Source organism: Salminus brasiliensis, chromosome 1 (assembly GCF_030463535.1).
Source record: "Salminus brasiliensis chromosome 1, fSalBra1.hap2, whole genome shotgun sequence".
In the NCBI taxonomy this organism is placed as follows: domain Eukaryota; kingdom Metazoa; phylum Chordata; class Actinopteri; order Characiformes; family Bryconidae; genus Salminus; species Salminus brasiliensis.
In genome coordinates this window covers 64,256,879-64,279,467 of record NC_132878.1, presented here as the reverse complement: position 1 = coordinate 64,279,467, position 22,589 = coordinate 64,256,879, and the positions used below count along the sequence as shown (strand labels likewise).

General features: G+C 41.6%; 1 protein-coding gene across 1 annotated transcript in view; it reads left to right on the top strand.

The window, feature by feature from the left end:
• Positions 1 to 22,589, top strand: part of man1a1 (mannosidase, alpha, class 1A, member 1) — a 125,414-nt gene that overhangs the window by 83,964 nt on the left and 18,861 nt on the right. Inside the window, exons 6-8 of the mRNA XM_072686323.1 lie at positions 11,817 to 11,940; positions 13,580 to 13,673; positions 21,424 to 21,539. Coding sequence (XP_072542424.1) covers positions 11,817 to 11,940; positions 13,580 to 13,673; positions 21,424 to 21,539 — 334 coding nt within the window. The remainder of the gene's footprint in view (positions 1 to 11,816; positions 11,941 to 13,579; positions 13,674 to 21,423; positions 21,540 to 22,589) is intronic.

Here is a 22,589-nt window from a genome sequence, read left to right as displayed (position 1 = left end):
GGTTTGGTTGGCATGAGCAGTGCTCTCTGAAAACCCTGCAGAAGGAGCTGATAGAGGAACCTGGGCTGTGGCCAGAGAGAATGAACACCCAGTTCAGCAGCTACTCCCTGCTGTTTAAAAGAGACTGTTGTGTGTCTTTGTGTGTGAGACTAGTGCTGTTACAGTTCAAAACTAAATGCAAGTGAATGCAGACAGTACAGTACAATACACGAGTGCGGACGAGAAAGTGTACGCAGGACATTATTCAGACAGTCTGAGATTGTAGTGGGAAGTGGGGTAGTGCAAATAGAATGTGCATTCTATAGCATATATGTGTATTGATAGTAGAAGTATGCATTTAAAGGGATAAAAGTGGAGGCAAGCATCGGTCTGTTTGTGCGGCTTTTGCCTTTTTCGGTCATTAAACAGAGCTTTTCTGCTGCCCGTGCCCTTGCTGCCGGCCCTCGCAGGGAAGTGGTCGCATAGTGCCTGGTTCACTGCCCGCCTCAACATCCAAGACAGAGAATTTTCCATCTGACCTTCTTTCTTTCTTTCTTTCTTTTTTTTCTTCCTCCTTTATTTTAGCTGTCTTCAGACTATTAAGATTAATCAGATTATTATGGGCGACAGTGGAGAACGAAATGGGGTTTTACTTTGGTTATCATTGCAGGAGCACACGGTCCCCTGCAGCCAGCAGCAGTGTGGCTCAAGCGGCAGCTGCAGTCAGACAAGCGGAAGAGCGTAGTTCACCCCAGTGGCTCGAAAACAGCACAACGTCTCCATCAGCACACTTCACACCCATTGATTTTTCTGTTTTAATCACAGAAAAAGTCTGTCGTAAACAAAAGGCATCCAGAACTAAGTGCTCGGACCCCTAACATTGTAATCAACAGCGGTTTGTGTGTCTAATTTTAGTACATGTTAGCAGTAGTCTTACATTTGTGCCTCTGGCATAAATGCTGAAATTAGTGTAATGCATTTGTGTATTAGTGTCCAGCTTCTGAAAAAGGGAGCAGAAGCAGCTTAGTTCAAGTGCAGTTTTAGATTTATTGCCATGTTCCCTGCACACACACACTCCACAAACACTCGGTGCACTAAATAAAGCAGGCCAAAAAAAATAAAAAAGCGCACCGCTGCGCAATACCACTGTTTAGCAAACACAGCCCCCACTATATGGCTGTAACGAACAGCAAGGATCCTAGTGATCAAAGGATATATGGGCCTGTAGTGCAGAATGGCCCTTAACTTCAGTGCCCGCTTAGTTTTGAGGAACAAATTAGCTTTCTCTCTCTCCTGCACACACATACATACATATATGCAGGCATGAGTCACAAAGCTTTGACTCCTGCATTGAAAAGAACAACTAGCTGGTACTAGTTGGAATGCATCCAACCCGTACACACTAAAATAATGAAGACCAATCAAAATGTTCTGCAGATCATTGTCTTGTTTGGCTATTTTATTATTCTTTTTGTTGTTGTTACTGAAAAAAGACTGCCGAATCAATGATGTCTTTGGTCATGCATCAAATGCAGAGAGGACCCGGCTTCCAATAATCTCATACACTGTCTCTATGCTCCCATTCACTAGCCAAAGTTCTTTGAACCGGCACACAGACCACACTAATGTTCTTCCAACCCCTCATTTAGCCTCATTCAAACTCTACAGAAATGGCGACTCCACAATTATCCAGTAACATCTCTTTTAAGGTCACTACAGAAAAGGCAGTCATACCAATGGGAATACAGAACCAACCACAGCAGTAGCTGGAGTATAATTTCCAAGTTCACTGTAGAAGTGTGCAGCTGCTGTGAAGGGAACCATCACACACCGGAGTCTATCTGTGATCCATGTTTTTCCTTATGAATTTAGCTCTGTAATATTTTAGCTAGCTCTTTTGCTCTAGCAGCTAAAACACTGCTAAAAAGTCCACAGTAAGAATATTAGTCTGGATTTGATGCTGGTTCAAAAGTCCAAGCTTTAGATCTTGTGCGTTTTGAATACATGCAAATGATGGATCTCTTGCCCCTCAGTTTATTTATTTATAGAAGCAGCTGCAGCAGCTTTTTAACTGTTACTGTTACTACACGTTGGAAGACTGACTCAGACTGACTGGCTAGTGGAATTAACATGATGATTTTACTAATTTATTTAGTCAAACATGTAGAGCCTTACCAAAGTGGCAATGACTCAGAAGAGGAGAACATGGCCATGCTGTGCAGTGCTGATATAGCCACAACCTCACTTTCTGCAGCAGAGCACATGACCTCAGGGAGATGTAGAAATCCAGCTTTACGGGTTGTAGAATATCACACTGCTATGGCATGCGTTTGGAAAGTTGTAGAGCATATCGGCACTATTTCACTATTGGTTGCTAACCTGATAAATTATCCTGCATAGATGTTGAGACTTGGGTCTAATTTTGGACATCCCATACACACAAAGCTGAGGGAAGGCCAGGCTGTACCCATAAAGCAGAACAGGAGAAAGCCAGTCAGAAAGGATTTCAACCTTCTAACCTCTTATGAGCTTTAGAAGTAGCAGGCAACTGCTTCTAATGAAAGCGGCCCAAACGTCTCTTTCCTGCAGACAAAGTTTCAGCGGTCTATGTGGCCAGGACTTTGGCCCACTTTCGTTGCAAGCTCTCCCAATTTGATCGTTTTGCAAAGATATTAGCATTAACCCAGTTTCAGAAAGCCAGGAGCTGCTACCTGCCCTCACGCCAACTGAGATTTGATTTTGTATGTCTGATGTGGACTCTCATTATTCCCTTCCTCTGTTCCAATCCCGCAAGTTGCAGGCAGTGGACTGGACCAGGAGGCTGAGGGAGAGAAGGCAGCATTTCACAGCAGCATAGAACAGGACAACCTTGACCCAGATTTCACTGGGGCAAGAATGAGTGCCCCTGTGGGAGCCTTCTTTAATCCCTCACTTACAGACAGACCCTGAAACTCTCTCATACACACACACACACACACACACACACATACACACGCTCACTCACGTCAGAGTTTTAATCAGGCCTGAAATTTTGGTCCATAGCACAGAGTGTAGAATCCTAAGTCCTTTGCTCTCTGAAAGTCTCAAAAGCTCTCCAAGCCTGCTGTTTTATTCTTACTGAGATAAAGTCAGTAATACTTAAAGTTGCAATCTTTAAAATTGTAGATTTACAGAAAAGTAAATCTTTGCAGGCTGTAACTATAACAGACACAGGAAAGTAATGCACAAGTATGAATCTGCAATGGTACAGTTACCTTGACAAAAAAACATCCATCCAACAACAGGCTAGTGTTGAGAAACAGTTTATTTTGTTGATGGTGGTGGAATTGAATTGTGTACATGAACACTGTCTGTCGACAGTCCATGTTAGGAAAGGCAAGCCCAGTATGATTTTCAGTTTCTCAAGTTCTCTCTCTCGCTCTTAAGGGCGCTTGCTCTGCAAACCCCCTTTTCTTGGAAATTTGGACTAAATTTGGACTAAACTGGTTTTCTTAAAGTGAACTTTTATATGCATGGACTTTTATTGAGCCTCCACAGCATTGTAGACGGGCCAGGTTTCATCAGGATGGAGGAGGGCAGCACTTGAGAGATAAGTTCATCTGCTTCCAGATTTGTATTACTTCTATTATTTAAATGATTTAAAACACATTAAAAACTTCTGTCAGTATTTGTGAGGTAGTCATTCAAACAAACGTGCATGAGAAGAAAACGTTGGAAAACACGCAGTCTCTTCTTCCCATCATTATCCTGAAAGTCCAAACATAAATATGAAAGTCAGACTTTCAGCAACTTCATCATGTTTCAGAAACAGCAGAAAACATACAGTCAAGTCTGACTGGTTTCTGCAGCCCACTACACAAAATCAGTGGGTCCACTCTTCTGACAGGCAGTCTGTTTATCCTTCTTCTGAAAATGTCACCTGTTCCTGCACCTAAGCTCCATGAAACGTTCCTGCAACTTTGCTCTGACGCTTTGAGATACTGCAGAAAGTTCAACACATTCCAGTGGTGTTACTTGTTAACTGTTGGGTGGGGGGAAAAGTTTTCCTCATGCATAAACATAAATGCCGTTGCTGCACTTTATTCCTGTTTAAAGTCAAGCAGCCTGCAGCATTTCTGTTTTTTGTGTGTGTTGTGAAGCTTCATGCAGTGGCAGAGGGAGAAACAGTTGAAGCAGGAAGTTTTCCCCCATCCTTTCTGTTCTTCATCCTCCAAGGTTTAACCCCTTATCCTGCCATCCAGTCACTGCTGAACTCTGCTCTAGATATCCTTCCCTCTGTTCAGAGGAACTTCTTTCTTTGTGGGTCATTTTCTTCAGTGGCTTATCTTCTGCCCACATCCCCATCCAGCAGCCTTTTATTAGGCCTTTGGAAGGCAGATAAAGGGTTCCAGAATTAGATTTACCATACTGCTGGAGCCGGACATGGTTCAACTTAACCTGCTTCTGCTGAATTAAACCGGACCCTCTTATTGCATGGCGAGCAGAGAGGGAGCAGGGCTTGCGGTTGGAGAGTGAGGTCAAGTTAGGGTAATGCATGGACGAGGAGATCAGGCATCATGATCAAATGAATTTGGATGATGTTTCTTTTCTTTCCAGTGCCTCCTACATGTAGTAGTCTTACAAGCCAGGCTTCTGGCTTTTCTAATACTTGGTTTTATATCCTCTTGCCTTGAAAGTATAATATCGCACATCCTTCTCTTTACTGGAAATTTTGCTACTTAATAACTCTGCTTCATGAGAAGCTTGTATTGTGGCTTATTCAGTGCAGAACCTCGAATAAGGTTTGCATTGATTGTTGTAGAAGTTGAAGCTGAAGTTGAATGACAGCTGGAACGCCACATGAGGTAATTGTTGAAGTTTTAGATCCTTTTTCCAACAGATAATGAAAGTCTGAACACTCTCCCACCACTCATGCAAGTATGGAAATTTATTGTAAGGGAATAACATGTTTTCCCACCTCTGGTGCCTTCTGATAAAACGCAAGCTGTCTGACTTGCATGCTTGCTTTGATTTCCCTTATTACAGAGCCTCCCAAAATGAAAAGAGGGGGAAAAAAAGTTCATCTGTTTTAATTCCCTTTTTTTGTAACCTGAGTGCATGAACAGTAGCTGAGGAATTCGTCCAGTTAATTAAATGTAGATCAAGGCCAAAGTGAAAAGAAAAAAAACGAAATCTTCTATTCTACCATTTACTTCTGTTAGTAACAGAAACACCCCCCCCCCCTTTGCCAGTCTTGCATTTATGTGATATGTTTATTTAGTATACACACAAAAAGCTTCAGTTCTACATGCTGATCTGTTTTACTATGGCCAGCATGACAAGAACATGCTGTAACTCCTCTGGCAGCAGATTTGAACAGTTCAAGTGCAGCAAAGCAAACATGCATGATTTATAAAGTGCACTGTGAGATCTACGGTGACCTTAAGTGTGAGTAATGTCATGGCAACACATTTGCTTATTCATAGATTGTATTAGGCACAGCTGTATTTTGTGCTGTTAGCAATTTATAACACAGCACCATCTTGGGAACAAAAAAGCACACATGAACCATCTGTCCTTCCAGAGATGTTAAACCAAAAATCAATAAAGATTATTAGAAGCAGTGGGTATGGTTCAATCAATCAGAAAACGAAGCTTACAAATTGAGAAACTGGTGCAGATTTACTGCTCTTTCCATGATCAGTTTGGGACCTGCTTCCTCTTTTAAATGGATGCTTTTTCTTTGTCTTTACTTTACTAAATTATTCTTCTGTTGCTGTTGATTAGAATCTGTATGTGTGATTTTGAGATGTATGGTTCATTTTTGTCATTCTAGTAGTCTCAGACATTTGTCCATTCAGTATTTAATTAGTTGAGTTTGATTTGGCTTTTTTCTGAAGATGGCAGCACAGAGAGAACGGTGACACTACGCATTCTACCACTGACGATTTTTATGAATGTTGCTCAGAGTTTCTGAGTAGGATTTCTGGTTTGATTGCGTCAGTCTTCCTCCCACACTAAAGGCTGTGTAAATTCCGAAAGGCTTGAACAAGCTTATTTCTTTAGGGTTGGATGATTGGCAGACCAAACTGTAGAACACCATCTTCCTCAAGTCCTCCACAAATGACTATATGACCCTGGCCTTGAAGCCTTAGCGACAGGGAGGCACCATCTTTCAGAAGCAACAAATTGCCTATTAGCTAGTCTGTATCTGCATTTGAAAGGGAGCAGAGACGTAGTCATTATAAGTGCAATGCTGTGTCACCAAAGTGGTAGCAGAGAAGCATTAAGTGTGTAGGGGGTGCGGAAAAAAAAAAGAAAAAGAAAAGAAACTCTACCCGGGCAACGTGCATTTGAAGCAAAGCAGATTTCTATGGCACTGGTTAAATGGGTCTTTCATATAATGCACGCCTCTCACTGTAATGGCTTGATGCGTGCACCTAGCTGTGATATTCACGACTAGTTCAGGAAGTCCGCATCCTAATGGAGTTGAGAATAGGCCTCATGCTGTGTACTACCGCGACGTTATTTTCTTTTGGAGATAAACTGTGTGTGCTGAGGAGCTTTAACAAGCATTCAAATCTGTTCCAGCCATTCCAGCACTGTAAGGTTGGTTAGTCTGCCGGATGCTCATGATGGAGCACTTGGAGCCTGCAAAGAGGGGAGAAAAATGTTGGATGGTTGGAGTGTATCTGCTGTTTTAACCCCCATTATGAGCCAAAAGCCACTCTTTGATCCAGTTTGAGTCTTTCTTTAGCCTTTGATGATAAAAGTCATTACTGCTTATAATTCCATGCGTCAGAGAGAAGTACATGTAAAGCTGTTTATTTGTGTGTTTGTTGAAGAAAACTGTTGTCCCGGTGGAAGGACAGTTACCATGCTCCTCTTTTTTTCTAACCTACATATCTGACCAACAGCACGTTCTGACCGCTGACTCTGACTGTTATGCATTTATGACACTTTTGTGCAGTTCTGTATGTAGTTGTATCCCTTATCCAGTGTCTGGCCATGCAACCTTAACGTGAAGAATTAAGGTAGGAATTCTGTTGTTCAGGTTGGAAAGGATGTTTATTTCTGAATTTTATTTATTATTAATATTATTACATGCAACAGCAGTCAGTGTTTGTGCCAATAAACGCTGCAAAAGCAATAATGCATCTGACCTTTTTGTCTTCGTCTCACTCTAATAATGAAGAGCTGAGAGCTGTTCAAAGCAAATCATCTTCGTGACAACGGCTTTTGCTGCTACTTAGAATCTTAATAGGGTCCCTGCCACTACATAGATCATGGAAATGGTGATTTAGATTTTACAGTTTGTCAAGTTTCAACACATTGACAGGCGGGATGATATCTGTTGACCTACAAGTTGGCCGTAACTATCTGGATTTTGTCATTTGCATTCTGATTGGCTATCTGCACAGCTAGGTGAATGCATTTCTGTGCGCTGTTTGATAGGAAACGAACCAGTTGCAAGCAGCGACCAATTCTTTCAGAACGAGATCTCTGAATTGGATGGGGAAATTTGAGTTTTCCTTAAACTCTTGGCTAAGTGTTTATTAGCTTTTAAGTAAGATCTTCAGGAGTTTCCTGTTGGTGCTTGTTTTGCTTACAGCTCGTTTTAAAAAAACGGGTGCATGTGGTTGGTTATTTCACATCAGGCGAATTACTTTTCCTGTCAAAGTCGGCAGATATAATGCACCAGACTCTTTGACAGCAGGTAGAATTCTGGCTTGCGAGACCTACTGGATGTAGCATTACAATTTGAACGCATGATCCATAGTTTCATCATTCAAAGTGCACTAGCCATTTGAGATTCAGCAGTGGTTTGATGTCAAGTTATTGATTTGGATATGTGCATGTGGGTCTTTCAGGGTGCAGATATGTTGTAAAATTGATACAGCTCATGCATATTTCTGAATGTGAACTATCAAGTCCAAGGCTTAAAATGGAATCGGGCAATGAGGCAGGTAATGTAATGTAACCTTAGATTATAGTGTGATTCTTCTTCCAAGCCACAATGAAGAAGAAAAATGGCCGCGCAGCTTTTGTGCATATTGAGTTCACAGTCTGTTGTGTGTAATCAATCTAATGTGGTAAAGGCATTGGACTAATTTGCTTATGATCTGAGTGGCCTAATTGCAAGAGCCATTTATGCTTTCCGCACCACTGAAGCAGCCCACTGCCGTATTATCACATTTTTTTCATCAAAGCCATGTTCAGCTGCCTCTGACCAAGCGTGGCTTGCTTCCACTGGTGATTTATAGTGTCCAGTGAGTGAATCTCAGGACCTTTTATTATGTTTCCTTAGGCCAGTATCAGTGTTCCTGAGAGATCCGTTAACCATTTAGCAATTTACTGAAATATGCTGGAGACTGGGCTTTTTGAAGGAGTGGACGGATGAGGATGGAAAAGAAATGGCTAAAACAAAGCAGGATGGCTGGTGTTTGATTGGTGATGCAGAGAAAGTATGCACACCATGCTAGCTCCAGTCATTCATTCCAGAAGCTGCAGAGGTTTTTCAGATCTCTTTCAGACACTTTATGAAGCAGCGCTGCACATTATTCAATGGCGGCCCCGGGCCCTGCCATCCCACACAGACCTCCACAGACGAATGCCAAGCCGCCTATTGGACCCTTATAGCTTCTGAAAGTATTTAGACGCTGTCTGGGCTTGGGCACAAACAGCAGATGCGCCTAATCTTTGCTGTGGAAAAAGGCCACTGAAACATACTGGCAAGAACTTGGACAATAGCTAGGCGATATGAGCAAATATCATGTCCCTGTATATCTTTCTGTTTAAATTCAAACTATTTATGTGCAGTTCCTAATGCTGAGTTTGAAGTTATGTTAAATAGTATTTTGAGACCTGAAGCTTCACTGCAGAGAATGTGACCTTTTTATCTTCAGAGCCATTTTTCTCAAACTTGCTGCCTTTTTTGCTTCCCATGGCTCGGTGGGGAGTAAATTTCCCATAACCTTCATTCAGCGCTGTAAAACTCGAGTAACTGACTGCCCTAACTGCCCTGCTGGTTTGTGCTATTGAGAGAGAATGGCTAGATTTCTGCTCCACCGTCACCTAGAGAGTAGAAGACACATAGCGCCTCCTAGTGTACTTTAGTAACTGCAGCGGAAAGCTGACAAATTCTAAAAACTCTTTAAAAGTATTCTTTGAGCATTTTATCTATTTTTGTGCGTCAAGCAACGATTAAGGTTTTTGCTTAAAGCAGGCAGATTAGCTGATTAGCTGATTAACTTTTTCCCCCATCATTAATTAGTAGCGTATTCCAGTGGGTTATTATGTTAGAAGTCTCACGGACTGACCTCAAATTCGTATCCGTATCGTAAGCCATTTTCAAATGCGTGGTGAGATTTTAATCAGCTAAAACAGTGCTAAAACAAATTGGTTTGGCACAGCATGTCAGTGTGGCTGTGTTTATAAACCGAGGCATCATTATATTCAGCCATGCTTCTGTTTTTGGTGCTGTCCCTCTCCTCCGCCCACCACGTGTATGAGCTCTTTCGACCGTCGCAGCCATCGGGGGCTGCTGGAGACAGAGTGCTGTAGCTGCAGGCTGATCAGCCCAGTGGAATAAATGCTGGCAGTGATGACTGTCCACAGCACACATTTGCGCATGTTTTAATGTGTACACAGGGCTCTACCCTGATGGTTGGTAAACAAGTCAGAGTTCAAAGCCATGGTTCTTCACCTACACTGCCCATCAAAATTGATGAGGCCTGTCTATTCAAGGAGTTTTCATATAAAGGTGCATGTTTTCTTAGTCTGTATGCAGTAAGGTTGTAGATTAAATATTGAGCAGGTTCATTTCGAGGAAAACTAATGAATGTACAAATATTAATGACTGAGTGATTGTGCTTATTTGGGGAATAAAGCCGAAGGCCACGCATTTCATCAGCCGTGTTGGCAGCACCCATTAGCACTCAAACATTTCAGCTGTTTAAATCACCTTTAGAACAAGAGTCTGCTCACTTCTGCTTACATATAAAGCTCTCAATAATCAAGCTCATTCCTATCTGCCTGACCTTTTCCAGCATTTTCTAGCACTGTTGTTTCCCCTGCTTGATGCATGTATTTCTACAACCTTACTGAAATCAACTGAATTTATCACAGGTTGAGTGCACATGACTGGGCATTGCCAACACCTGGCTGTATATAAGGTCCTACAGTTGACCGTGCATGTCAGAACTCTAAGCCATGGGGTCAAAAGAATTGTCTAAAGACCTCAGAAACAGGATTGTGTCAGGGTACAGCTTTACAGGTCCCTCAGGGCACAGTGGATACCATAATTCTTAAATGGAAGAATCAAGAATCTTCCTAGACCTGGCCACCCAGCCAAACTGAAAGATCATGGGCCTTGGCTAAGGAGGTGAGCAAGAACCCGAGGGTCACTCTAAACAAGCTCCAGCGTGTCCTTGTGGAGATGGGAGAACCTTTCAGAAGGTCAACCATCCATGCAGCACTCCACAAATCACGCCTTTATGGTAGAGTGTCCAGACTGAAGATCCCTGAAGAAAACCTGCTCCAGAGCACTCTGGACTTCAAACTGATCATGTTGAAGGTTGACCTTCCAACATGACAACAACCTGAAGCACACAGCCAAGAGCACAAAGGAGTGGCTTCAGAGTCTGTGAATGTCCTTGAGGGGCCCAGCCAGAGCCTAGACCTGAATCCAATTGTACATTTGTGGAATGAGCTGAAACTGGCCATATATTGCTAGCAGGGCTCAATCACTGGCGACTATTTCATTCAGTTCATTCACTTATTAAAATAAATCTCATTAGCACTGACCCTGAACTATAAGCACAAACCGGGAGACCGTCAAACTTCACAGCGCTACCTATGTGAATCTCTGTCAGCTGGAGTTGGGACAGCCAATCAGAATCTTCCATTTCTGGAAGTATTATTTGAAAGATTTAAAGTATTAAGTCTTAAAAGGCTACATTTGATTCACAGTTAAGTATTGAAGTTAAGGTGACAGAAACAAAGGGATATGGCTTTCTAAATCTGGATAGACTGTCATATATTTTTATCTTTTTACATCTTTGAACACCCCCAAATTCTCGTGCACTCTCTCACTCTCTCCCCATATTAATTTCAGAATGTAGTCACCACTTCTTTGTGTAATGTGTCCCGGTGGTGCTCTTGGAACCCAATATTATTTTGACACATTTACGCTCTATCACTAAACCTCTCCCTGCCACTCCTCTGTCAGAATGAAGCAGTAAAACTTCCAGCACTCTTTGATTATGCACCATCAGTGGAGGACAAGCAGTAATTTGTCTTTCAGGGGTCCAGCAAGAGCAATTCACTAAAAGATGCTGTCATAGTATTTGCATCGGGTCAGGAGAGAGGCCGTCTTGGTGTCCTCGTTGAAAGGTCAGAGATCGGTTGAAGTCAGTAGTCAGTTTGTGATTTGACAGGTGGTTTTTATATGGTTTTATAATCATATATAATTCTCACAAAGACGAGAAATATCAGGGACATCCTGGCTAAGATAGCATGCACGTCTCGTCAGAAAAGGAATATATATATATATATATATATATATATATATATATATATATATATATATATATATATATATATATATATATCATGACCTGTTGAAGTCAGTAGCACAGAAGAGGGAGATGTTTGCTGTGAGGCTGCCTGGTGATTGATGCTGGGATGGATTGTGCTCAGACATTAATCATCGCTTGTCAGTTACTGAGTGGAACAGGATCCCAAGTAAAGTGGCACTTGAGCTTGTGCATTACACACTCAGCGGAGAGAAAAAAACGTTTCATGAACCTCCAAAAAAGGGCTGTTCAAAACTAATGTGTGTGTGTGTTTGTCTACAGTGGCATAGGCAGGAACTGGCCGTGGGCGTCTGGAGGCAGCAGTATTTTGGCAGAGTATGGCACGCTGCATTTGGAGTTCATGCACCTGAGCAAGCTGTCTGGGAAGCCTGTGTTTGCTGAGAAGGTGAGTTTTGACTGCTTACTTGTAGTGTATTAACATAAGCCTTAGAGCGATCACTTTGGAAAAAATTAATTTACATAATTTCCTCAATTACCCCAGACAGTGTTTTGTCCCAGTTTAGTGTCCAGGTTTGCCTCTGCAGTTTTGCATTGGAGCTGCAAGGCTAATGTAGCTTTAAGGTAATGGAAGCTTATTTCCCACTAAATAAATCTAGTTTCTGACACTGTAGGGCACACTGTTATTTATTTATTTTTTTATCTGGACTGAAGTACACTCGGTATGGTTGATACTGTCTTTAGCTATGCAGTGCGTTTATTGGAATAGTATGCTATAACAGAAGCAGAAACCACATAAGCAAATCTATTAGATATTACCTAAAATATGATGTGGTTTAAAGCAGCATTATGCCGAATTTTCCTTAAATTAATAGCATAAGAATCACGTTTATGCTCAACTGACTGACTGTAATGGGGATTAGTATCTCTAATGTTGCTACTCCAGGCTCGACACACTGCAAACTGCAGTATGTAACCTTGGTAAAGCAAACAGGACTGTGTTTACTAGAACTGAGTAAGTCATATTTGTATAAAATCCTGTAATATCACTTCATGCTTCTTTTACTCTCTGACTGTTCTGTATCTCTCAAAAACGTGTGCTTTAGTGCAAATTACATTAGGACTCACCTAAGCTCAAACACACAGATGCAAAGAAAAAAAGAGAGACTTTTTTTTTTAAGCATTTGTGACAACAAAGCAAAGCATAAACGGAAATGTCGTCTATCAGTGTGTTAGTCTCTCCAGGAGATTATCTATAAACTGACTTGGAGGGCCACTGCTTTTAAAGTGTTATGGTTGCTCCTAAGCTGTCCTCAATCGGGGAAGGAGCCCTGCACAGGGCTCAAATGACCGCTGCACCACTACGACCTTGTAATGCAAATCTAAAGACAGCAAACATTTTTCAGCTGAACAACTACATCAATCTGAACAGTCTGGTTTCAGATGTAAAAATTCCAACCCCTGTGTCTGCACCAGGTGTTGAGGGGAGTCCTAGCTTTTAGATGGGAACTGGCAATGAGAACACTGGAGACAAACTTGGCAAATGGAGCTAGAACAATACAATGCACATACCTCTATAATGAATTCAGTAATTAAAAACGGTGCTAATTTATACACAAAAATAGAAGAGAGACAATAAGCCAATGTAAAAGTTGACTAATGTGCTCTGTAGAAGTTGTTGTTGTAGAATGATGTGTGTATATATAAAATATAGAAATATCCCTCCTAAAAGCTACAATATGAAAGCTCACACTGGTTCTTTTAGATTAACTGTCATAGCGCTGCTCTTTCTTTTTGCTGACGTTTTTCCCGATGTCCAGAACACAGTCCAGTGTGTCTTCCCGGACCAGACATGACCTGCTGCAGTGCAGACGCTGATAGATGATACCATTACAAACCCTGAATGAGGCTGTACTTAACTGTGAAAGTGACCCGGAGTCTATAGATTGATGAGTGTAATCTCTACAAGAAAGCATCTCTTGCATTTCAAGCAAGTTCTAAGTTTACTGCATCTCTCCCTGGGGCTAAAACATTGAGCTGTTGCATCTGTTCCACTGTAAGCTTCTTTTTGGTTTTTTTGGTTACAGGTCATGAACATCCGAAAGGTACTAAATCGCTTGGACAAGCCACAAGGGCTGTACCCCAACTATCTAAACCCCAACAGTGGACAATGGGGACAACGTAAGTCTTGTTTGAGCTCCGTATACTTTTTAATTTAGTAAGTTTCTTGACTTGGATGTATGCTTCTAGGAAAAAAAGGCTTTCATGGTCGACAACCTTTACATTCGCACATCTTATTTACAAATGGGGGCCTTTTAAAGAGCTCTTCATTGAGAGGTTGGGAATCGAAAGGGCTTTGTGGCACTTGTATTTTTATACCTCCTCTAGCTATTTCAACATGTCTTCTAGGGATGTACTCTACACCTTGTGGTAGATTCCAGGACAGGTTTGGGGTGATGTTCACTATAAAATCAACATGGAGCATAAGCCAGATTAAAACACTGAATGTGCTAGCTGCCTATGCAAGCTACCAGCTATTCCATAGACTAGCAACGTGAATTATTTTGATTTCGGAGTTCTAGAAGAGTTGATGAATGCAGTTTTTGTAGAGGAGCTAATAAACTAACCAGTACATTGTTGCATGCTACAAGATTCTGTTTCTGTTTTTTAGTGTTAGCTTGACTGAATCTGATTGTAGCTAACTTAAGCTGTTGTCATAGGCAGTCAAAATTGTACAAGGATCTAATTCGTATTGCTATATTTTTTTGGTACTGCAAATTAACCTACCCGTCCGTAGCTGCAACTAGCACTAGCTTGCTTCAGACACTAGGAAGGTAAGGAATTTACATAGGTGTCCTCCGATGCATGCGAAGCCAGGCACCGCCTCTTTGTACAGTTGACATACCAGGAGGAAATCTTGGGGTCCCTAACTCCACCACACCAGCAAAACGCCTGTGCAGTCCAACAGCACAGAATAGTGATGAGGGGAGAAGGCGCCATCCAACCACAAGGAAGGAACACACCCAGTTGTGCTCTCTCTTACTCTGGCCTCTGATGGCAAAGCGATCAGGGGCCATAGTGACCATGCATTAGACCCGCGAAATTGGTTAAAGAAAAAAAACATCGAATAGATGTGTCAAGTTGGTAAGGCTGATATTTTATACTGATATTTGATATCTTTATTGAAGTCCCAAGGAGTAGAGTGGAGTACTGATCTAAAATACCCGCATTTCATTCAGTTTCATACTGCATTTCTCTGCCAATCCAGCTGGATTTTTTTTTTTTTTTACATTTTATAAAATTGTCACAGCATCAGCTGATCTGTTAATGGAAGAAATTTGCATCGGTAGACAGTTCCTATATAAGTGCACCCTTAATAACCTAGTTGTCTGCTTTTTCCATCCTTAACAACCAATAATAATCTCTAGACTATATGGATCACTGTAATTCTGAAGTTTTTAAAGGTTTATTAGTCGAGTAGTGTTTAAAGTCTTCTCAGCATTTGTTGAAAACTGCAGTTCTTTCACCCTCTGCTGAAACCACAAAAGACTTTCACACCTGACGTTCCCTTGCTTTCAATACAGGGCAGAAAATAATTACATTTTCACATTTTCAATGCCTTTAATAAAGCCTTTAATATTATATATTCTGCTGTAATTCCCTCATCTCCTGTTCTGGGCAGAATTCATGCATGCAGCGTATATGGGTCATTTATGCAAACTGGTTTGTTGATGTAATCATGATTAAATTGAGGATAAGCGTCTTAACCTTTCAGGTGTTCAGTGTAGCATCTGGTCTGTTGCTGCGCTGGGTGCTCAGTTAGGAAACAGTACAGTGTGTGTGTGTCAAACCGTGCACAGCCTCTCTCAGAGCAGGTTATGCTTTCGCTTTGTGTGGCGCATATATTTTGAAATGACGTTAGGTTCATGTTAAATGAAAGCAGATGATGGAGCCAGCATAAACGTGTGTGTGTGTGTGTGTGTGTGTGTGTGTGTGTGTGTGTGTGTGTGTGTGTGTGTGTGTGTGTGTGTGTGTGTGTGTGTGTGTGTGTGTGTGTGTGTGTCACTCACTGTCTCTGTACCAGAGGCGTTTGCAGGGTGCTTCTGAAAGGTCAATGAGATGAGTGCAGTAGCACATCAGCTTGTAGTGAAGTGTATTTTGCACATTCATGCACGCATGCATACACACACGCATACACACACACACACACACAGAGACACACTGTGTTGTTCGTCTGTCTCTTGCACTCACACAAGAAAGAGACCCGGGGCCTTTTTAAAGACCTTTTTTCTTCATGACTTTGTGAGTGGATTAAAGGAGCACAAGACTTATTTGTGGTGCTCCAGAATAAACACAGCTTTAAAATGCTTCTCAGATGCACCTATTTTCCACTTGCCAGCTCATCATTGAGTTTAGTGCTGATTTGCTTCAGACCCAAATCTCTTTTCTTCGCTGTCTTCCTTTCATCACAGGGCTTTTCTCTGTTTGATGAAATTTATTGTGGTGAATCAAAAGCAGTCAACATGTGTTATGACCCTTTTTATTATGCAGTCTTTAAGAAACTGTAATGAACTGCATCTGTTAGATAGACGCCCCATCACTGCTTTTATGGTGCACATGAAGTTTTAGCTATGCTTGGCCTCTGTAGATAGAGCTCTCCTGAGGGGTACACAGCCCTCGCATATGTCCATCACTGCCTTATTCTCGTACTTTTATAGCTAATGGCTCGCCAACATAAACAAGTAATTGCAACAACTGCTCCCCAAAAGTTCCTCCGCTCAGTGACTCACCCGTTATTTCAGCCGTATTTCTGATTCACTCAGGCCCTTAGCTCACTCAGTAATAACTTCTCACAGTAATTGCAGTGTGAGGATGTGAATTGTACTCCAGTGTGCCTCCTGCTGTTATCTCTTTTTGTATGTTACCACATGTAGGCCGGAGCAGTAACAACAGCCAAACGCTCGAGCGATAATTGGTGAAAATATTCTCATTTTTCTATCTGTAATGTGGATTCGGGGGTGTTTTTGATCGAATGATTAAGCCGTTCTACTCCTCCGATTCTCACTATTAAAAGCAAACACCTAAACAGTTGCCACTGGCTAGCAAACAATAGCCAGATGGGGACAAAAAAAGTCTATAGTATAAAGTGTAAAGTATGTACATTGATTATATTCTAGTGCGCTTTTTGAAGAATGTCAACATTGCCAATCACCAGATGATTAAAGATTTGAATGACAGGCTTATAAAAGTGGATTAGTCACATTTAAGTGGAAATGGGAACTGAATTAGCTTGGTTTCTATTGTATATGGGATGATATGTGGTCAAACCTGAGTATTACTTGGAATGAAGCTCTTTAGTTAAGTAAAGTTGAATGCAGACATAGGGTTTACTCTATACCTTTCTTAACCCTTACAGTGGACATGGTTCTCACATCTTTTTGGACTGTCTGCAACACTTATGCTGACTGCATGTTTCCTCACCTGTTTTGGAATTGCACAGAGATTAGTTCTGAATCAAATTGCCTACATTATCTGCTTTTAAAATCTCTACAGTCAGTAATCCTTTTGTATGTTTATTAATTAGACACTTAAATTGGTCTAGCTGCTGCTAAACACACAGTTCTGCTTGATTCAATCCAAATAACTGTTGCTGGTGATGGCTAGTATTTTCTTATGGTTTTATTTCCCTTGACTACAGACTACTGCAATGACAAATCTGGCCTAGTCAATCACAGACATAGACTTCTGTTTAAAATTACTCAACCTTTCCCTTTGCTTTTTGTTTTATTAAAATAAATTCTTCTCACTTCCTTTCCACTGATTTGGATATTGAAAATGATCACTGAAAGATGCGTGGTAAATTGTTGGCTGTATCGTCCAACCCTGCTCCAAGGGTTCCTCTGCTGTGGGGCTGCAGCTTCAGTAATGTACAGCTTCAGGCTTTGAAGCTGGAGGAGCGATCAGATCACTGCTGCTGGCCTCCAGCACAGAGCCATCGGACAGGCTCGGAGCAGAGCTGTGGCGTGAAGCTTCAAGCTCAGAGCAGAAGAGACATCAGGCTGTAATGAAATGGGAAGTTTTCTGTCTGAGTAAGCTTTTGTTGTCCTCTTTCTTTGCCAGCTCTTTTGTTCAGCTGAAATAAACAAAAATAATACGAGCAGGCAGCTCGCCGTAGGGAGAAGAGGCCGATAACGTGGTCCTGCATTAAAAATAGACGGCTATCTTTTGGCTTCACACAAGAGCCGGTTTCTGTCCTGGGGCGGCACGTTTCATATAGGTCACTTGTGTGGTCACTTGAGTGGACGAAGAGGAAAGCTGCACCCTGTAGGAATGCATCCAATGAAAATAGTCCCTCCCTTCTGTCCTTTTTTGCTTTCTCCCTACTAGAACTGTACAATATGGAACAGATCAAATCAAAATTAGTCACATCACATTAACCCAGGTGTAAAGGTGAGTGAAAAACCTAGGTACATAGTCTCACACAGTAGTAAAAATATAAATATGTACAAAATAAAAATACAGAGTACATACACATTAGCTTACACTATACACACATTATACATACATACATACTGCACAGGTTTAATATATAATCTGTGAAATGTTTACATATAGACCCTGGATAAGATGTGAATTCAAGTGTGTAGTGTAAAGGGGGTGGAGAAGTCTGCTACTGGCTGTTCAGCAGCCTGATGGCTTTAGGGTAGGAGCTGTCTCTGAACCGACTGGTTCTGCTCTTCAAGCTTCTGTACAGTTTTCCACTGGGTAGCTGTGAGAACAGGCAGTGGGTGGGTGGAGTCCATAATAATCCTCCTGGTCTTCCTCAGACAGCAGCTGGTGTATAAATCCAAAATTTAACACACTGGTGGATCTGATAGGAGGATTGGATTGATACTGAACTGTATACTGAAGTGTAAAACCGGAGTACTGATATGCCCCATAGTTTCTTTTTCCATGTTTCATAAGAAACAGCCACCAGAGTAATGTGGGTGTAGAGAGGGTGGGGCTTGTTTTTATTTGTTTTATTTTTATTTTATTTCTTTTTTTTATGTTGAAGAACTTTTCTTTGTCTGAAGCAGACCTGCATTTACCATTCTTGACTTCAATTGAAAAGAAGTCCCCTACTCTATATCTCTATTTCTGTCTGTCCGGCTGTTGGTCTTCTTTTTCTTTCTAAGCTTGTCGTCTTCCCTTTCACTTTATTTTTCACGTTTCTGTGTCTCTCTCTGTCCTTTCTCTTGCTCTGATCACGCTTGGTGTAGTTGCTTTTTGTCCTTCAGAGGTGATTTGCTCTCTTCCTTGAGTGTTGGTGAGGAAACGCCGGTGGACATTTCAGCATGTGAATCACTGGGCTGCTGTGGACGCTGGAGCGTGTTAAACGGAGCGCGCTGTGTGTGGGCGTGCTGAGAGGCTCTCTTTGTCCTTCAGCAGCCAGAGATCTAACATCAGTAGCCATGTTTCTGCTGACAGCTTGTTACACCACTGAGTATTTCTCTCACTCACTCTCTCCAGCTGTCTGTCTCTAGGTCTGTTTTTCTCTCATGCTCTCTCTCCGTCTGTCTCTTATACACTCTCTTGCTTTCGCTCTTTTGCACCCCCTCTCTCTCTCTCTCTCTCTCTCTCTCTCTCTCTCTCTCTCTCTCTCTCTCTCTCTCTCTCTCTCTCTCTCTCTCTTTTTTTTTCTGTCTATCTATTTTGCTCTCCCTTGATCTGTCTCGCTCACGCTTTCACTCATTTTCTTCCACACTCTTGCATGCACTCTTGCACTCTCTCTCTCTCGTTTCTACCATACTGGGATTGGAGTGAGCGTACGCTCCTTCTCCATGGGGTCTATTGTTTTGGGTTAGCTGATTAGTTTTTTGTTATTGTATTAATAAATATATGAAGTAGGTATACATACTTTATACTCTCCTTTAGAGAGTTGTTAAATGGTTCCTGTGCTGGAGAACTGAATGTAAAAGTGATGTTATGTACTACAGGGTGAGTGACAGTAAAGACTCACTCATGCTTAACATTAAATACTGATATGGACGGAGCCTTCTGTCCGTACTCTGTTCAATTTGTCCGTATTTGTGCAGTTTTTTGTTTGTTGTTTTTTTTTTTTTTTTTTTTTTAAAGCACTACCACTGCAACTGTAAGGGCATGCCCCTAACAAAAAAGAAGCTTATGGCAGGACTTTCTTATATATATATAGTGCACCTATAACCTACACAGACACTTTGGGACATGTAGTGAATTATGAATTATTTTCCTGAACCAACTAACTGAATTTAGCTCCTTTAAAGTGCAGTAATTGCTGACATAGATTCAGTCCACACCTAATCTCCGTAGAAAATCTTTAATACAATAGGATGTTCTGGAGCTGTTGCACATGAGCCTATGGTCACCATACCCAATGCCAAATGACTGCTAGTGGGCTGTGAGGCAGTGGAACGGTGTTCCCTGGAGTGATGGAGCTCCATCCAATACCTTTAAGAGGTTGATGTGGAGGTGGTGTTCCAGAACTAATCATCTAACAGCCGTAATGACCTCACCAATGCTCCTCACTGTGATCGAAAGCAATCAAATTCTCACATCAGGGTTAAGTGTAAAGGCTTCCCAGAAGAGTAGAGGCTGCAACTGTGGAACAGGGGATACCTTTATGCTGGATGATGGAAGTTATTGTTATTGGAGTGGTGGTTGAATGTTGCTCTTTCCTGGCTTTCAGAAAGCAAATGCACCCACTTGAGTGGACACCACTGAGGATTCGAGCCCAACTTCAGAGCTCATTTACACAGCTAATCTACCTGATTGTGAGGCGTAATGAAAGGTTGAACAATTGTGTGACTAATTGTGACTGTTGGTCAATATGATCCTCCTTAAAGTTATAATAGGAAAAAATACAATAGAAGGAAAGAATGTGGGCCCTTTAAGGCTTGTTTTGAAGTGTGTTTGACATGGTGTGTGTGTGTGGGGGGGGGGCTGATTGCTTCTGACATCTATGTGGAATAAACACTGCCCAGTGGTTAATGAGGTGTATATATATTTATGAGCATGACTGAGAGAATGACACACACAGAGCGTTCAGGCCTTCCAGAACCTACATACTCATCTCTCACACAGAGTAAAGTGGACAGCACTGAATCCTGTGGCCTTCTGACCAGACACACACAGACAGTGAACGCCGCACATGCGCAGACAATACATAAACATGTATTTTAATGACATCTAAGCATCCTCTTTAAAATCCTTTAGACACATTGTGGGCTGTATAGAGAGAACACACTCCATCCATCCACACATGTATCAAGGGTTCACACTCCCAACTCTGATCTACCTTTATGGACACACTCCATCAATCAGCCACTAAAAGGCTTTGTCCTATTTAGCTGTTGTGGAGATTTAATGTGAAGAATCTGAGGCCAAATGTGGGCCTTTAGAGGCAGTTATGACTCAGTGTTGTTACCTGCTTTCAGTCTTTAGTAAGCTGCAATGAACAGCCTCTATTGGATGAAGTGCTGTATTGCTTTTTATTACAATGTGATTGAACTGGAGTTAGGAAGCTGATAGCTGATTCGCAAATGCATGGTGCAGTCTGATACAGTTCAAGGCCAAAAAGTCTGCCGACACCTGCTTTACTGATCATTCAGAATTGAAGGATTTTAAAGAGGACTCCAGTTTCTGCACAAATTCAGTTTTTGAGGTTCAGACCAATTTGATGTGAAACCATACATTATGATCTAAAACAACTGGGAACCTACACGTGTGTCCTGAGGTTTACATTGGAACGTGAGAAATCATTTAAAAAACTGGTGGGTTTGTGTATTGGAGTTGTCTGATATACCAGATATCACAGTATTGCCAGTATCGCAATAACCATTAAGCAATACATGTTTTGTGCTGCTCTAGCTGACTCTATTTCCTGACAGTCCTGACTTCTTTCTCTCTCCAGATCATGTGTCTGTGGGTGGTCTCGGGGACAGCTTCTACGAGTACCTACTCAAAGCCTGGCTGATGTCGGACAAGAGAGATGAAGAGGGCAAAAAACTGTACTATGATGCTCTAAAGGTAAAAGCCGTCCCTCTGCTCGACACCCTTCTGTTACACCCTAAACAGGAAACATGAAGTGGCATTAGCAGTGTGTGGTGTAGTGTAGGGTGTGGTTACTCACAGTGGAGTGACGTCCTTGCTCGCTCTGTGGTTTTGTTTCTTGCCCTTTGGCTTCCTCACCCTTTTTCTTCCCCAAATATATACACACTTACCCTTACAATATGTGCACACCACCCCTTTTAATTAGTGTGTTCAGCTGCTTTCAGTTTCTCCAACAATGAATGGGATAAACATGTTGAATACCCTTGACTTTGGAAGAAACGATAAATTAGCAGTGTCACTATTCACTATTGTCCATCAAGTTTCAATGCATTCTCTCTTTCTGCTGTTTTTTTCTCACCTCTCTTTCTACCTTTCACTCTTATTGGAGACATTCCTGTGTACGTCTACAGTGTTTTACCAACACCTTGTTGTATTTTTTCAATTAAATTTCTGTCCCAGTTTTTGTTTTTTTAAATCCAGATATAACTTTGGTCCCCAAGTTTCACATCCATATATCAGAATTCATTCTTTCTCGTCTGTCTTTCTATCTGTCCTACTTTTATTCTTACTACATCGTCAGCCACTATCAAGGAGGTGTTGTTACATGGCTCAGTTATGGCCTGGTCCAGTTACTGAGGAAGCCTCTTCCTCTATGTTTTTACTGCAGACATCCTCAGATATGACCTCAGTTTTCATAGCCTGATTTCACCACGTTTATTTCAGTCGTCTGTAAATAGGTCCTTGAGGCAGCTATTTTTAGCTGTGTGACTTCTTATTAGCACCGATAGAAAACCATCAGACTGAATCAAGGCCATTTAGAGCTCAGAGTGTTGACATGTCTTAATAGTGTGGTGGATTTATCATACAACTCTGTGAAACTCTTTACTAAAAAAAAGGGGTAGTGTCTTGTGCTCCTGTCTGTGTTTTGGCTATTCATAAGGAGTTAGTCAGGTTTAATAGCAGGTGTAGCATGCAAGCCTTCCCAGATGTATTTGCATTTTGGCTTTTGGCAGTTATGTTTCCTTG